An 18,014-nucleotide genomic window follows, 5' to 3' on the forward strand; every position below is an offset into this window, starting at 1 on the left:
AACAGTTGGAAAATTCCTTTTTTGTGAAGAAAATATTGAAAATAAGAAAAGAGTACTACAACAAATGTGGATGAAAAGAGAAAAACTAGTGAAAATAGGGAACACACAAAACTAAAAGACACAGAGGCGCCGTTGCAAAGGCAAAGCCTCAACCTGAATCTGATCTGAGGTATCACAGTACAGACAAATTAGCAATGACTTACGTCAGGGTATCGTGCAATTAACACAGAACCTATCGTTAGATTTATCCTGAAAGTCCAGTGACCGTGTAAGTCACAGTCACAATGTCTGCGTCACTCAGTCACATACCAGGTGTGTGAGTGCGTCATGTATATTCAAGACGCAACTTTTCTGTTTCGTCGAGGATTCTCTAGTAATTCTAAGAGAAGTCATCATGAATAGATATCCTATGATAAATACTTAAGTAAAATAAAGATGATGGACAAATAAATCTCTTAGTAATGTTTGTAGTTTACAGTTGTCAACAATTTTCAGTGACCTGAGCAATACTGGTCAGGTCATCGGGATTTAAATACAAAGTTAAACCAAGGTCGAGACGGTCTCGGTTAAATAAAATCAGGTCAGAATGCATAAATGCCATTGTCTTATTTAATCTTATTTAATATACTTTACGTAGTTTAAAGATGCAAAACCACCTTGAACTATCATCGAATATTTCTTCCTGATATTCAAAAGATTGTAGATAAAGGGGTGTCAATTTCTAATCTATATGGAAAGCACGGTTGAGCCTAGACTGCATTGAGAATCATTCGATGTTCGGCAACCTACTACGGTAGTCATATGCTACCTTCAACTAGCGAAGAAAATTAATAGGTACTCAAAGACAGCGAGTGAATCGGCAATCAATGGCTAGAGTTTTTATCTTTTGTAAGTAATGCCTCCTTTGATTACTCATCACGGACTTGTCCTGTTTACTCCGGGTACCAATTATCATAGATACCAAAATTAACGGCCAAAGTTCTTTAGAAAGAGTTAGTTCATTACTTATTGCTATTTCATCGTATTGTTACGAGATCGGAGAAGCAAAAAGAAGAATGGAAGGTAACCGTTGCAGACTAAAATTAACTATTTTCGTTATTCACAATTACTGAAAGTAGTAAGTAGCGGAGCACTGGACTCCGGAATGAAAACACTATTTGGCAACTCATTCGCTACCTGTGTTTATTGCTAATTGCTAATTCATCTTATTGTTATGTGATTAAAGAAGCAAAAAGAAGAATGGAAGGTATCCGTTGCAAACTAAAATTAACTATTTTTGTTATTCACAATTACTGAAAGGACCCCGGAATGAAAACACTATTTGGCAACTCATACGCTACCTGAGAGATCGGGCGCAATCCAACGAATCCAGTGGTTAGAGATTCTGCAACAATTCAGTTTGGAAGCAACTGCCAAGAGGAAAGGATCTCTCACTCGTGATCTTCGGGTACTATCCACGTGGAAACAAAGTTTCGTCACAAACTTAGATGTTAACGGATTACGTTAAAGGAAGATGATTTCCCCGAATATAAGGGAATGAAAGTGAATTATCTCAAGGAATACGTTTTTGATTTCTCTGCCTGGTTTTACCTATAAACTTTCTACCAACTTTCTTCGTGATAAGAATCTCATATGCATTAGCATTTAAGCAAGGTAAGTTTATTTAGGGTACTTTTTTTGTTTAGTCTGTTATGTATAGAATTTTTTTTTTATGGGAAATCTAAGTAGGCATATGTGTTCAGTGGTGGAGTATAAGTTATATTTGTCTCTTCTTTTAATTAATATTCTTATTATTTTGAATGACATGACGTGGACTTTAATATTTCTTTATTGCTAAGTCATTTCCCTTATATTTATTCCAGTTGAAATATTTTAGTAACAAAACGTAAATTCCAATATCGAATGTTGATAATATAACCTATTCTTTGGTGTGATTAGTTTAAAAATAGTAGGCCTACTCATAACATTATTTAATGCTATTTAATTAAATTTGTAACCATTTTCCTCGTAAGATTTTAAGCAAATTAATTACAAAATTAAATTCATATAAACACGCGAGTTCCAACATGCATGGATTATTATTATTATTATTATTATTATTATTATTATTATTATTATCATTATTATTATTATTATTATTATTATTATTATTATTAAGTGAAGCTGCAGAATGCTAAAAGCCTATATGCGTAGAAGAAACAAAAATCATAGAAATGAATTATAAAAGAAATAGGAATGAATTTTATTAAACTCATAAATAGTATTAGGTAGATTATTAACTTATAAACTATAAAAAACAACTTATTTCAACCTGTTCAACAAAATTATATAATTGGTAAGTTTGAACTTTTAAAGTTCCACCAATTCACGCATTTGATTAGTTATAGTTCGTTCTTGTTCAGTCTTAGTAAGTTTGAACTTTTTAAGTTCAACTAATTCACACACTTGATTAGTTATAGTTCATTCTTGTTCATTCTTTGTAAGTTTGAACTTTTAAAGTTCCACTAATTCACGCATTTGATTAGTTATAGTTAATTCTTGTTCATTCTTTGTAAGTTTGAACTTTTAAAGTTCCAATAATTCACGCATTTGATTAGTTCATTCTTGTTCATTCTTAGTAAGTTTGAACTTTTAAAGTTTCAATAATTCACGCATTTGATTAGTTATAGTTCATTCTTGTTCATCCTTAGTAAGTTTGAACTTTTAAAGTTCCACTAATTCACGCATTTGATTAGTTATAGTTCATTCTTGTTCATCCTTAGTAAGTTTGAACTTTTAAAGTTCCACTAATTCACACACTTGATTAGTTATAGTTCATTCTTGTTCATCCTTAGTAAGTTTGAACTTTTAAAGTTCCACTAATTCACGCATTTGATTAGTTATATATAGTTAATTCTTAGTAAGTTTGAACTTTAAAAGTTCCACTAATTCACGCATTTGATTAGTTATAGTTCATTCTTGTTCATCCTTAGTAAGTTTGAACTTTTAACGTTCCACTAATTCACGCATTTGATTAGTTATAGTTCATTCTTAGTAAGTTTGAACTTTTAAAGTTCCACTAATTCACACATTTAATTAGTTATAGTTAATTCTCAGTAAGTTCGAACTTTTAAAGTTCCACTTATTCACATATTTGATTAGTTAGCTCATTATATAATTTGGTCACATTTGGAATGAACTAACGATTTTGTGCAATTGAAGAAATATTTCCAACTAGTGAATTTGCAATCAAGATTCACACATGAATTTTACATAGTTTTGTAGGACATCAGTTTTAACTTTTAGAAAAGTTCTTTATCCTAATTGAAAGTTAATTACTTCACTTGTAAGAACATCTTTCTTTCAAGATTGCAAAGGTAAATACCTATTTTCCATTACCATTTTACTCTTCTTTTGTAATTTCATTTATGAGATTAGAGATTCGAAGGCCAACGTGCGAGTAATAGTTTTAGCTCTGACAGTCATCCAAGAAGATGTGGGACATAATGGCTCTCTTTTCCAACTAGTTTTGTAGCTCAACTAGTAGTAGTAATAGTAGTAGTAGTAGTAGTAGTAGTAGTAGTAGTAGTAGTAGTAGTAGTAGTAGTTTCTACCATATCACAGGGTGACGTTTAGAAAGAAGTATTAAGTATGTAAATAATTCATTTTTATTGTTCATTACTTCTCTTGTAGTTTATTTATATCCTTATTTCCTTTCCTCACGGGGCTATTTTTCCCTGTTGGAGCTCTTGGGCTTATAGCATCCTGCTTTTCCAACTAGGGTTGTAACTTTGTAACTTGGATAATAATAATAATCATAATAATGATAATAATAATAATAATAATAATAATAATAATACCACTAACTGTGGAAATTTGGAAAGCATAACAAAATCTAGCTAGTTATGATAAATTAAGAATTATAATCATCCCTATGCACTAAAAAAATATTTAAAGCTCATTTTGTTAGCAAAAAGTAACCAAAAGACGATCTCAAGAAACTCAATAGTTCTTATAATGAAACCTTTCTTAAGTAAGATGTATTATTCTTTACAGTGTTTTAACCTTTTTATAAGCTAAGAGAATTAGTAAAAGAACGGTGGAGTTAGAAGATAATATGCAGTGATAAATGTATTAATTAAACACGTATATTGAAGATGAGAGAACAGTGCTAAGAGGATTTATCTCTTTGCAGTTACGAAGTCATTGTGTTAAGAACATGTTATTGATATATTTGATTCATTAGGATACAATGATTGATGATGCAACTTGAATGTGAACTGGATTACAAGTGTTGATTGATGCACCGTTTTGATATTTCATATGACATCGTTATCGTATATATATATATATATATATATATATATATATATATATATATATGCGTGTGTGTGTGTGTGTGTATATATATATATATATATATATATATATATATATATATATGTATATATATATATATATATATATATATATATGTACGTATATATATATATATATATATATATATATATATATGTATATACACACACATATATATATATATGTATATATATACATATATATATGTATATATATACATATATATGTATAGATATACATATATATATATATATATATATATATAAATATATATATATATATATATATATATGTGTGTATATATACGTACACACATATATATATATATATATATATATATATATATATATATACACATATAGGGATATAATTCATGCGTTCAAGTATTATTTCATATTTCATATGACATTGCCAACTTCAATACATATATATATATATATATATATATATATATATATATATATATATATATACAGTATAAATAAATATATATATATATACACATATATATATATATATATATGTATATATATATATATATATATATATATATATATATATATATATACATACTTAATGCGTTCAAGTATTTTCTTCTATTTGTTTTTAGTTTCTTTTGATTAGTTAAGTTTTTTAACCCCGATGAAAATGCGAAGTTGACATTTCAAAAAATATGTAATTGAAATTGTGTTATTTTCTGTACACTCACCTAAATTGAGTTTATGTTAATAGCAAACCTAATTAAATTTTGGAAAAAAAAAATCTCTATGTACATAAAATAACTATATGTGTAATAAAACCGGATTTTATAACCAAGAAGGCAATTCACATTAATTACTAAATTCATAATATATGTAAGATTAACATTTTGACAGATTCATCATAGATATAAAAGTAAACAAGCTGTAAATTTCAAATATTTACTCTTGGTTCATTACTTATAATGAGTCTTTTCATTTTATTCAAATGGTAATGACACTGTCAGTAATACTGTGTATGACTCAACTCCATGTTGTTTTATGACTGTTTCATTTTCATGGTAATGGAATAAGTCTATTTATTTTGCTTATATATTTAGGGTACATTCACACATACTATTCTATGTTTCATTATATATTTTATTTCCTTTCCTCACTGGGCTATTTCCCCAATTGGAGCCTTTGGGCTTATAACATCATGCTTTTCCACGTAGGGTTGTAGCTTATCTAATAATAATAATAATAATAATAATAATCCGTACTCCCTAAGAGAGATTAGTTCAACAAACGTGCAGCTGGGCTCCACAAGGCACTAGAAGAGTTGGAAGACCCAGGCCTACATGGTTGAGGACTATGAAGCGTGAAGTAGGATATGATGAATGGAGAAGTATTGAATTGAAAGATCAAGATAAAGACGACTAGCGAAATCTAACTGAGTCCCTTTACGTCAATAGGCTTAGGAGGAGATGATGATGACCTGTTTTGGAATAATTCAATTTCTTTTACCTACATCAAGTCACATTGATAATCACATCATCATCATCCTCTCCCCCTACGCCTATTGACAAAAAGGGCCTCGATTAGATTTTGCCAGTCGTCTCTATATTGAGCTTTTAAATTCTATACTTCTCCATTCATCATCTACTTCGCGCTTCATATTCCTCAGCCATGTAGGCCTGGGTCTTCCAACTCTTCTAGTGCCTCGGGGAGCTCAATTGAAAGTTTGCTGAACTAATCCTTGGGGAGTGCGAAGAGCATGCCCAGACCATCTCCATCTACCCCTCATCATGATTGCATCCACTGGCACTCGAGTAATCTCTCTTATAGTTTCATTTCTAATCCTGTCCTGTCATTCAACTCCCAATATCCTTCTGACGGCTTTGTTCTCAAACCTACTAAATCTATTGGAGATTGTTTTATTGTCATACCATGACTCATGTCCATACAGTAACACCGATCTCACTACACTGATATATAGTCTAATTTCCATATGTAATTTCAGGCGATTTGATTTCCAAATTTTACTTAACCTAGCCATTGTCTGATTTTATTTTTTGTTCCTGATTATCACATGTCTATTAAATTGCTTAAATGTTGAAAATATGAAGCAAGTCATGTGAATCAGATTTTATAAAGATTATTTGTTTAGTTAAACACTTCATAGAGGAAGTTCGTCATGTTAAAATTTAGGATTAATTTTTTAATTTTGTTTGGATGGGCGTGGTTAGTGCCAAAGTTGGTTAGTTTCCTTATTAACATTACTTCATTATTATTATTATTATTATTATTATTATTATTATTATTATTATTATTATTATTATTATCCAAGCTACAACCCTAGTTGGAAAAGCAAAATGCTATAAGCCCAGGGGCTCCAATAGGAAAAAATAGCCCAGTGAGGAAAGGAAATAAGGAAATAAATAAATGAAGAGAACAAATTAACAATAAATCATTCTAAAAAAGTAACAACGTCAGAACAGATATGTCCTGTATAAAGTATTAACAACGTCAAAAACAGATATGTCATATATAAACAATAAAAAGACTCATGTCCGCCTGGTCAACAAAAAAGCATTTGCTCCAACTTAGAACTTTTGAAGTTCTACTGATTCAACTACCCGATTAGGAAGATCATTCCACAACTTGGTAACAGCTGGAATAAAACTTCTTGAGTACTGAAAGCTATGTAACTTTTAACATAACATCTTTGCTTTAATGGTTTTAATTGAATATTCTTTTATTCATTATTTTTGATAAATGATAGCATCGTCAATGACCTCAGATGTCAGGATGCCAGAAAACCTCAAATCAATCAATCAATCAATCAATCAATCCTTATGAAACTGAGTTTCCTTATTAACATTACTTCAGAAGCAGGTCTTCTGAAAGCTATGTAACTTTTAACATGACATCTTTGCTTTTATGGTTTTAATTGAATATTCTTTTATTATGAATTTAGTGATTAATGTGAATTGCCTTCTTGGTTATAAAATCCGGTTTTATTACACATAAGGTTACTTTATGTACAGAGAATTTTTTTTTTCTAAATTTAATTAGGTATTAACATAAACTCAATTTAGGTGAGTGTACAGAAAATAACACAATTTCAATTACATATATTTTGAAATCTCAACTTCGCATTTTCATCGGGGTTAAAAAGACTTAATCAATAGAAACTAAAAACAAATAGAAGAAAATAAATGATATCGGCATCAATGACCTTAGATGTCAGGATGCCAGAAAACCTCAAATCAATCAATCAATCCTCATGAAACCGGATGTATTAGTCACCTTTATTTCATGAAAGGTATAGTTGCATCATCTCATTACTATCCCAACCTTGTTCACCATCCATCATAATCACCATTTCATCAACATTCAACGTGTTACTATTCATCATTCAATAGTCAGGCCTTCTCCATCATGAGATTCAATACTGCACATTATTCTAGAAGTTTTATTCCAGCTGTGACCAAGTTGTGGAATGATCTTCCTAATCGGGTAGTTGAATCAGTGGAACTTCAAAAGTTCAAACTTGCAGCAAATGTTTTTATGTTGAACGGGCTGACATAAATCTTTTTATAGTGTATATAGTTTTTATAGTAAATATAGTTTTTATAGTTTATATATATATGAAAGATCTGTTTTAATGTTGCTACTGTTCTTAAAATGTTTTATTTTGATTGTTCATTACTTCTAATAACGTTTATTTCTTTATTTCCTTTCCTCACTGAGATATTTTCCCCTGTTGGAGTCCATGGGCTTATAGCATCTTGCTTTTCCAGCTAGGGTTGTAGCTTAGCTAATAATAATAATAATAATAATAATAATAATAATAATAATAATAATAATAATAATCGGGTTGTTGAATCGGTAGAACTTCAAAAGTTCAAACTTCCAGCAAATTTTTTTATGTTGAACAGGCTGACATAAGTCTCTTTTTATAGTTTATATATAAAGGATCTGTTTTAAGGTTGCTGTTCTTAAAATATCTTATTTCAATTGTTCATTACTTCTAATATCGCTTATTTATTTCTTTATTTTCTTTCCTCACTGAGTTATTTTTCCATGTTGGAGCCCATGGGCTTATAGCCTCCTGCTTTTCCAACTAGGGTTGTAGCTTAGCTAATAATAATAATAATAATAATAATAATAATAATAATAATAATAGTAATAATAATAATCGGGTTGTTGAATCGGTAGAACTTCAAAAGTTCGAACTTGCAGCAAATGTTTTTTTTATGTTAAACAGGCTGACATAAGTCTTTTTATAGTTTATATATAAAAGATCTGTTTTAATGTGACTGTTCTTAAGATATTTTATCTTAATTGTTCATTACTTCTCATATCGCTTATTTATTTCTTTAGTTCCTTTCCTCACTGAGTTATTTTTCCATGTTGGAGCCCATGGGCTTATAGCATCCTACTTTTCCAACTAGAGTTGTAGCTTAGCTAATAATAATAATAATAATAATAATAATAATAATAATAATAATAATAATAATAATAATCGCGTTGTTGAATCGGTAAAACTTCAAAATTTCAAACTTGCAGCAAATGTTTTTATGTTGAACAGGCTAACATATGTCTTTTTATATTTTATAAATAAATTTTTTTTTAATGTTGCTTCTGTTCTTTAAATATTTTATTTTGATTGGTTATTACTTCTAATATCGTTTATTTATTTCTTTATTTCCTTTCCTCACTGAGCTATTTTTCCCTGTTGGAGTCCATGGGCTTATAGCATCTTGCTTTTCCAACTATGGTTGTAGCTTAGTTACTACTACTACTACTACTACTATAATAATGATAATAATAATAATAATGATAATAACAATAATAACAGAAATCAGCTAATAACTATTTCTCCCTTTCGTCAGCTCATCACAAAAAACAAAAGCATGTCGCCATCAAACACCTCCTCCTCGAGCGTTGGCTCGTCCAACACCAAAAAGGCCCAGACGAAATATAAGGGCCTCTTCTCTCACCAGATGGCTCCCACGTCGCGAGCCTATCTCATCCTCTTCAGCTTCTTCGGCGGTGTCCTCCTGATCACGACGGGGTCTGTCTTCTACCACGTCATCACGATGCATCCTATGAGCGGGATGCATCCTATGCACACGCCCCCGCTTCCCCTGGCCTGCTTCCTCATCGTGTTTGGAGTCCTCACGGTCCTGGCCAGCTTCGGCATCGCTTGGAAGTAAGGGGGAGTTGTTCGGGTGTTTATAGTGTGCGTGAATGTCTTGGGAGTGAGATTTGCATTTTTAATGAGAGGATGGAAAATGAATTGAGGGAAGGAGAGAGATTGATTGAATAATAATGATAAGGGATAGATCCTGATAGATTAATCTGTATTGGAGAGAGAGAGAGAGAGAGAGAGAGAGAGAGAGAGAGAGAGAGAGAGAGAGAGAGAGAGAGAGAGAGAGAGAGAGAGAGAGAAGAATGGTAGCTGTAATAATAATAATAATAAGAAGCAGGACCTGACAGAATAATCTGTAACGCTGAGAGAGAGAGAGAGAGAGAGAGAGAGAGAGAGAGAGAGAGAGAGAGAGAGAGAGAGAGAGAGAGAGAGAGAGAGAGAGAGAGTAGTAGTAGTAGTAGTAGTAGTAGTTGTAATAAAAATAATGATAATAATAATAATCATAATAATTATAATAATAAGAGGCAGGACCGGACATAATAACCTGTAACGCAGAGAGAGAGAGAGAGAGAGAGAGAGAGAGAGAGAGAGAGAGAGAGAGAGAGAGAGAGAGAGAGCAAGCATAATCAAACGCAATGCCGTTTTGATTGCCCAATCAAGCACAAATCCAACACCAGAATACAACGCGGAATTAGTTTAGCCGTATTACTAACCCTAATTACGAAACGGATGTATTTCCCAAGACCACTCGTGAACAATGCGAATGAATAATGATAATGAATAATGATAATGTATATTGCTAAATCATTATACGGGTCACCATTAATCATGAATGATGAAATGTTTTTTCTTTTCTCTTTCTCTTGGCCAATATGGGAGATATATGTAGGGGTTAATTAGGGGATACTGAATAATTAGCTAATCGTTTATGGGTATCGCGTGCTTGTATCCCCGGTGATGCAATCAACGGTAGTCTGCGTAATGAATAAACTCTGTTGGCCATCAACTTCATATTTAATGCATCGACAGTCGTCGTGATTAGTACACAATGAGGCAACAGTAAACTGCTGATAAACAATGCTTTGATAGTCAATATAGCAAATAAACAATGCTTCGATAATCAACATAACAAATAAACATTGCTGATAAATAATAAACTGCTGATAAACAATGCTTCGATAATCAACATAGTAAATGAACAATGCTTCGATAATCAACATAACAAATAAACATTGCTGATAAACAATAAACTGCTGATAAACAATGATTCGATAATCACTATAGCAAATAAACAATGCTTCGATAATCAGCATAGCAAATAAACAATGCTTCGATAATCAAAATTGCAAATTAACAATGCTTTGATAATCATTATTGCAAATGAACAATGCTTCGATAATCAACCTAGTAAAATAACAATGCTTCGATAATCAACATAGTAAATAAACAATGCTTTGATACTCAACATAGTAAATAAACAATGCTTTGATACTCAACATAGCAAATAAACAATACTTCGATAATCAACATAACAAATAAACAATGCTTTGATAATCAACATAACAAATAAACAATGCTTTGATAATCAACATAACAAATAAACAATGCTTTGATAATCAACATAGTAAATAAATAATACTTCGATAATCAACATAACAAATAAACAATACTTCGATAATCAACATAACAAATAAACAATGCTTCCATAATCAACATAGTAAATGAACAATGCTTCGATAATCAAGATAGTAAATGAACAATGCTTCGATAATCAAGATAGTAAATGAACAATGCTTCGATAATCAACATAGTAAATGAACAATCCTTCCATAATCAACATAACAAATAAACAATGCTTTGATAATCAACATAGTAAATAAATAATGCTTCGATAATCAACATAACAAATAAACAATGCTTCCATAATTAACTTAGTAAATGAACAATGCTTCAATAAGCAACATAGTAAATAAACAATGCTTTGATAATCAACATAGCAAATAAACAATGCGTTGACAATCAGCCTAACTAATAAACATTTCTTCGAAGATAAACAGTTAATAAACAATGATTCGAAAATCAGAATATTATAAGTAAATAATGTGCCAACAATCAACATAATTAGTAGATGATATATCGACAGTAAACAGGAAATAAACAATACGTCGGAAATCAGCAAAAAAAAAAAAAAAAAAAAAAAAAAAAATTGCATCAATAATAAAAACAAGTAAAATGTGCATTAACAATCAGTATAACACGTAAGCAAAAGACGTGAACTAAAGGAGTTCTTTGGTATTGTGTTTCTCGTGGAAAATATTTTCAAGAACTATTAAGAGAATTTTGATAGACAAATCAATCAATCATTTCCAAAGATGACGAGACTTCCTATAGAATTGGAGCTTATGGCTTTACTGATTTCGTGACGTCATTATGGTAATTTCGCTCTATTTTCTTGTCAGGGTCCATATTGGTTTATGATGCTTTGCTTCCTTCTTAAGTACGCTCTCTCTCTCTCTCTCTCTCTCTCTCTCTCTCTCTCTCTCTCTCTCTCTCTCTCTCTCTCTCTCCATCTTGCTCATGACTCATTAATGAAGACAATATTTCTCCGATAAATCGAAGAAGCAACGGACATGTTTCGAAATATGAGAATCAATCTGAATAGGAACTCCCCTTCTCTCTCTCTCTCTCTCTCTCTCTCTCTCTCTCTCTCTCTCTCTCTCCTCTCTCTCTCTCTCTCTCTCTCTCTCCATCTTGCTCATGACTCATTAATGAAGACAATGTTTCTCCGATAAATCGAAGAAGCAACGGACATATTTCGAAATATGAGAATCATCTGAATAAGAACTCTCTCTCTCTCTCTCTCTCTCTCTCTCTCTCTCTCTCTCTCCTCTCTCTCTCTCTCTCTCTCTCTCTCTCTCTCTCTCTCTCTTTCTGCCTTTAATGAAACTAAAATCATACTTCTATTCATTCATTTTTAAAAAGGCCTTGTTGATTCCTAACACTGACACAAAGTTGGATTATACGCATGACTTCAAGATGAAAAGAAGATAAAAAGGTCCTTTGCATAATATCTATTAAAACATCTGTAATATCTGAAGGAAGGAAGATGAGAAACTGAAGCGAACAGAAATGAGGATGTTGAGTTAGTGGTGAAGATCTCGCTGCGTGCGAAGCAGACAATTGAAAAGATTATAAGTTGTCGTAAATTAAGATGGTGTGGACATGTAGTAAGGATAGGTGAGGAGGAGGTAGTGAAGGGGACTTGGATGGAACCTATTAGGGTGGAAGGTCTACTGAGAGGCAACGAATTAGATGACGTTGTAAAATGATAGAGAATTTAGAAAGGTATCTAGGTGAAGGGATATAGAAATATTTTGAAAAGACACATCAAGGAAGCTGACCCTTTAGTTTAGTGATAGATTTAAGGGGATAAAGGTGGAGGAATATATATATATATATATATATATATATATATATATATATATATATATATATATATATATATATATATATATATATATATAGTGTGTGTGTGTGTGTGTGTGTGGGTTGGTGTTTGTGTGAATGTAAAATCTTATCTATATTTTATTTGATACAACTTTTTGAATTTGTATCTAATTGTTATAAGATTTTGTTCATTGCTTGTGTTGCTTGCTAAATCCATTATAATATCTTTCTTTTTACAATAGACAGTTTTTATACATTATTTTCTCTTTCCGTTCATCAAATAAGGTTATTCAACTCTGTGAGAACTTGCTGTGTTAGATCAAGTCCTTCTGGCTTATTACATCGATATGAATAATAATTACTGTTATTAAATGGGTCAGTCATATGAAGAGAATAAGAAGAAGTTTTGGAAAGAAGTGAAGAGAGTAAGGAAGGCCGGCGCAAGAATTGAAGAGACAGTGAAAGATGGAAATGGAAGGTTGTTAAAAGGAGAGGAGGCAAGGAAAAGGTGGGCGGAATATTTTGAAAGTTTGCTGAATGTTGAGGATAATAGGGAGGCAGATATAATTGCTGTTCCAGGTGTTGAGGTGCCAGTGATGGGAGATGAGAATGAGAGAGAGATTACAATAGAGGAAGTGAGGAGAGCACTAGATGAAACGAGAGTAGGAAAAGCATCTGGTATGGATGGTGTGAAAGCCGAGATGTTGAAGGAAGGGGGTGTGACTGTACTTGAATGGTTGGTGAGATTGTTTAATATGTGTTTTGTGTTGTCAATAGTACCAGTAGATTGGGTTTGTGCGTGTATTGTACCACTATATAAGGGTAAGGGAGATGTGCATGAGTGTTGTAATTCAAGAGGTATTAGTTTGTTGAGTGTAGTTGGAAAAGTGTATGGTAGAGTAATGATTAATAGGATTAAGGATAAAACAGAGAATGCAATCTTGGAAGTACAGGGTGGTTTTAGAAGAGGTAGGGGTTGTATGAATCAGATTTTTACAGTTAGGCAGATATGCGAGAAATATTTAGCAAAAGGTAAGGAGGTGTATGTTGCGTTTATGGATCTGGAGAAAGCGTATGATAGAGTTGATAGGGAAGCAATGTGGAATGTGATGAGGTTATATGGAGTTGGTGGAAGGTTGTTGCAAGCAGTGAAAAGTTTCTACAAAGGTAGTAAAGCATGTGTTAGAATAGGAAATGAAGTGAGCGATTGGTTTCCGGTGAGAGTGGGGCTGAGACAGGGATGTGTGATGTCGCCGTGGTTGTTTAACTTGTATGTTGATGGAGTGGTGAGAGAGGTGAATGCTCGAGTGCTTGGACGAGGATTAAAACTGGTAGGCGAGAATGACCATGAATGGGAGGTAAATCAGTTGTTGTTGCGGATGATACTGTACTGGTAGCAGACACAGAAGAGAAGCTTGACCGACTAGTGACAGAATTTGGAAGGGTGTGTGAGAGAAGGAAGTTGAGAGTTAATGTGGGTAAGAGTAAGGTTATGAGATGTACGAGAAGGGAAGGTGGTGCAAGGTTGAATGTCATGTTGAATGGAGAGTTACTTGAGGAGGTGGATCAGTTTAAGTACTTGGGGTCTGTGGTTGCAGCAAATGGTGGAGTGGAAGCAGATGTACGTCAGAGAGTGAATGAAGGATGCAAAGTGTTGGGGGCAGTTAAGGCAGTAGTAAAAAATAGAGGGTTGGGCATGAATGTAAAGAGAGTTCTATATGAGAAAGTGATTGTACCAACTGTGATGTATGGATCGGAGTTGTGGGGAATGAAAGTGATGGAGAGACAGAAATTGAATGTGTTTGAGATGAAGTGTCTAAGGAGTATGGCTGGTGTATCTCGAGTAGATAGGGTTAGGAACGAAGTGGTGAGGGTGAGAACGGGTGTAAGAAATGAGTTAGCGGCTAGAGTGGATATGAATGTGTTGAGGTGGTTTGGCCATGTTGAGAGAATGGAAAATGGCTGTCTGCTAAAGAAGGTGATGAATGCAAGAGTTGATGGGAGAAGTACAAGAGGAAGGCCAAGGTTTGGGTGGATGGATGGTGTGAAGAAAGCTCTGGGTGATAGGAGGATAGATGTGAGAGAGGCAAGAGAGCGTGCTAGAAATAGGAATGAATGGCGAGCGATTGTGACGCAGTTCCGGTAGGCCCTGCTGCTTCCTCCGGTGCCTTAGATGACCGCGGAGGGGTAGCAGCAGTAAGGGATTCAGCATTATGAAGCTTCATCTGTGGTGGATAATGTGGGAGGTTGGGCTGTGGCACCCTAGCAGTACCAGCTGAACTCGGCTGAGTCCCTGGTTAGGCTGGAGGAACGTAGAGAGTAGTCCCCTTTTTGTTTTGATTCTTTGTTGATGTCGGCTACCCCCCAAATTGGGGGAAGTGCCTTTGGTATATGGATGGATTAAATTTAACTAAAGTATTATCCATAAAGACTAGTATAACCTATCCTCAAAGTGTTAGGTAACCTATTGTGTATTTAGATGGTTAATGATCACGATTATTTAAATATTATTATTATTATTATTATTATTATTATTATTATTATTATTATTATTACTTGCTTTATTATTATTATTATTATTATTATTATTATTATTATTATTATTATTACTTGCTAAGCGACATCCCTAGGTGGAAAAAGCAGGATGCTATAAGCCCGAGGTCTCCAACAGGGAAAATAGCCTAGTGAGGAAAGGAAATAAGGAAACTAAGAGAAATAATTAACAAAAACAACATTAAATACATTTTTCATTTATAAACTATAAACACTTAAAAAAAATAAGAGGAAGAGAAATAATATTGAACAATGTGCCTGAGTATACCCTCAAGCAAGAGAACTCTAACCCAAAATAGTGAGAGACCATTGTACAGAGGCTATTGCACTACCCAAGACTAGAGAACAATGGTTTATTTGAGTGTCTATCAATAACCTAATGTGATGACTTATCTCGATTCCAGGTACGGGTTTGACGACGGCGATGATTCCTTGGACGACGACCTCGCTCCCTTCAGCAAAGAGGACGTCTTGGACGAGCAATACCAGTCCATATCCAAAGAGGGTCCTCCTGTATGAACGCGGACCGAAACCACTTTTAAAAATACAAACACCGAAGGGAATATTGATACTGTGTATTTCTGCGGTACTAATATAATCTTTTAAAACTAGACTGTGAAATTGATAAACTATTTCTATGCCTTAAAGTGAACTAAAGATAATAATTATAAGAACGAAAGAATCAAAAGAACGTTTGAAAAATCTCTCAAAACTAGACTGTGAAATTGATAAACTATTTCTATGCCTTAAAGTGAACTAAAGATAATAATTATAAGAACGAAAGGATCAAAAGAACGTTTGAAAAATCTCTCAAAACTAGACTGTGAAGTTGATAAACTATTTCTATGCCTTAAAGTGAACTAAAGATAATAATTATAAGAACGAAAGAATCAAAAGAGCGTTTGAAAAATATTTAGCCTTATCGCTGTGCAAGTTCTGCTAAGAAGAAGAAAACTAACGTTGATATCAAAGCAAAAACTTGAAGCTGTGATCGGACGCCCGGGAGTTTATAGAATGTTAACCAGCCCATCGTTTATTAGTCTAATCACGTGGAATTTATGTGAAAGGAATAACTTAGCCAACAGGGAGGGAGGAAGACATTTTTTTATGGTGGTCTAACCATCTAAGGTAGAATACTTTGTAAATAACATAGATTCACATCTTGTCACTTCGTCCACTTACATGAATTGTAAGTTTGCCGGATGAAACTAGATTTTAAGACTATCCAACTAAGTTTGGACGTCAATGCTTATGATTATAACATACCTCTTCGATTAGTATATTTAAACACTTTTTTTTATCAAATATCTTTTGAGTCTTTTATCATTTGTTGTGTATCTGGAATTTTAAGCTGTTTAGGTTGCCGGTAGTAGGCCTAGTATTTTAACTTATTCAAAACTTCATTTGTATATTAGCTCTGTTTTAAGTCGTTTATTATAGAATAATTTGTTTATTATTATTTCTTCGATACAAGCATTGTTATGTATTGTATCTTCTCCCAGAGATATTTTAGATTTCGGCTGCTTATGATGCAAGATGTACGTCACTCCTTTTGAGAAGATGTACGTCACTCCCTTTGAGAAGATGTACGTCACTCCTTTTGAAGACATACGCGCAGTGCGCATGACTTAATCAGTAAGCGAGTAGGAGTTCTAATCTATTTTTTACGGTAAACGCGAAAGGCGGGTTTACGCGGTCGAACGGTTTGACAGACAGGTGTTTGAAGTGATGTTCGAACGTGTGAACGGGGTATTTGGTTGTCGAACACGTTCGTCGAATGGTTCGAAGAAAGTCTGTTCTTGCCTGACTGTTGTGGGCGGGGCTTCATTGTCCATAAACCTTAAGCCAGGCTGACACTTGCACGAATCTGTGGCACGCATGGGCACGACTCGAGTCGTGCCAATGCGCAGACTAGTCGTAAACTGGTGTGAAGTAACACTTGCACGATTCTCTGGCACGCATTGGTATGACTCAAGTCGTGCCAGTGCACAAACTAGTCGTAAACTGGCGTGAAGTGTGCGTAAACCCGTCGTGACTGCGTGCTATATCGGGACAAGAATTTTGAAATGTTTAAAATTTTGGTCACGACAAAAGTTCAGTGTCCACTTTGACACGAACTGGCACAACAAGTTCACGAATTCTTTGCGCATAGTTTGCGCATAGCTCACGACCCGGTCGCGAAATTTTGTCATGACCAAAATTTTTTTACATTTCTCGTCCCGACATGGCACGCAGCAGTCACGACGGGTTTACTCACACTTCACGCCAGTTTACGACTAGTTTGCGCACTGGCACGACTCGAGTCGTGCCAATGCGTGCCACAGAATCGTGCAAGTGTCAGCCTAGCTTTATGCATTTGAGACTGACTCCACCTCTTATTATTATTATTATTATTATTATTATTATTATTATTATTATTAGCCAAGCTACAACCCTAGTTGGAAAAGTAAGATGCTATAAGCCCAAGGGGAAATAGCCCAGTGAGGAAAGGAACTAAATAAACGATGAGAAAAAATTAGCAATAAATTATTCTAAAAACAGTAACATCAAAACATATG

General features: G+C 33.4%; 1 protein-coding gene across 1 annotated transcript in view; it reads left to right on the forward strand.

Moving 5' to 3' along the window:
• Window positions 1–1,386: 1,386 nt before the first annotated feature.
• The window catches only part of LOC137654463 (uncharacterized), an 18,103-nt gene continuing 1,475 nt past the window's right edge, over window positions 1,387–18,014 (forward strand). The window contains exons 1-3 of the mRNA XM_068388117.1: window positions 1,387–1,653; window positions 9,197–9,516; window positions 15,861–18,014. The exon at window positions 15,861–18,014 is cut by the window's right edge and continues 1,475 nt beyond it. Of these exons, the coding sequence (XP_068244218.1) occupies window positions 9,218–9,516; window positions 15,861–15,975 (414 nt within the window). The 5' untranslated portion in view covers window positions 1,387–1,653; window positions 9,197–9,217 and the 3' untranslated portion in view covers window positions 15,976–18,014. The remainder of the gene's footprint in view (window positions 1,654–9,196; window positions 9,517–15,860) is intronic.

This window comes from Palaemon carinicauda, chromosome 15 (genome assembly GCF_036898095.1).
Source record: "Palaemon carinicauda isolate YSFRI2023 chromosome 15, ASM3689809v2, whole genome shotgun sequence".
NCBI lineage: Eukaryota > Metazoa > Arthropoda > Malacostraca > Decapoda > Palaemonidae > Palaemon > Palaemon carinicauda.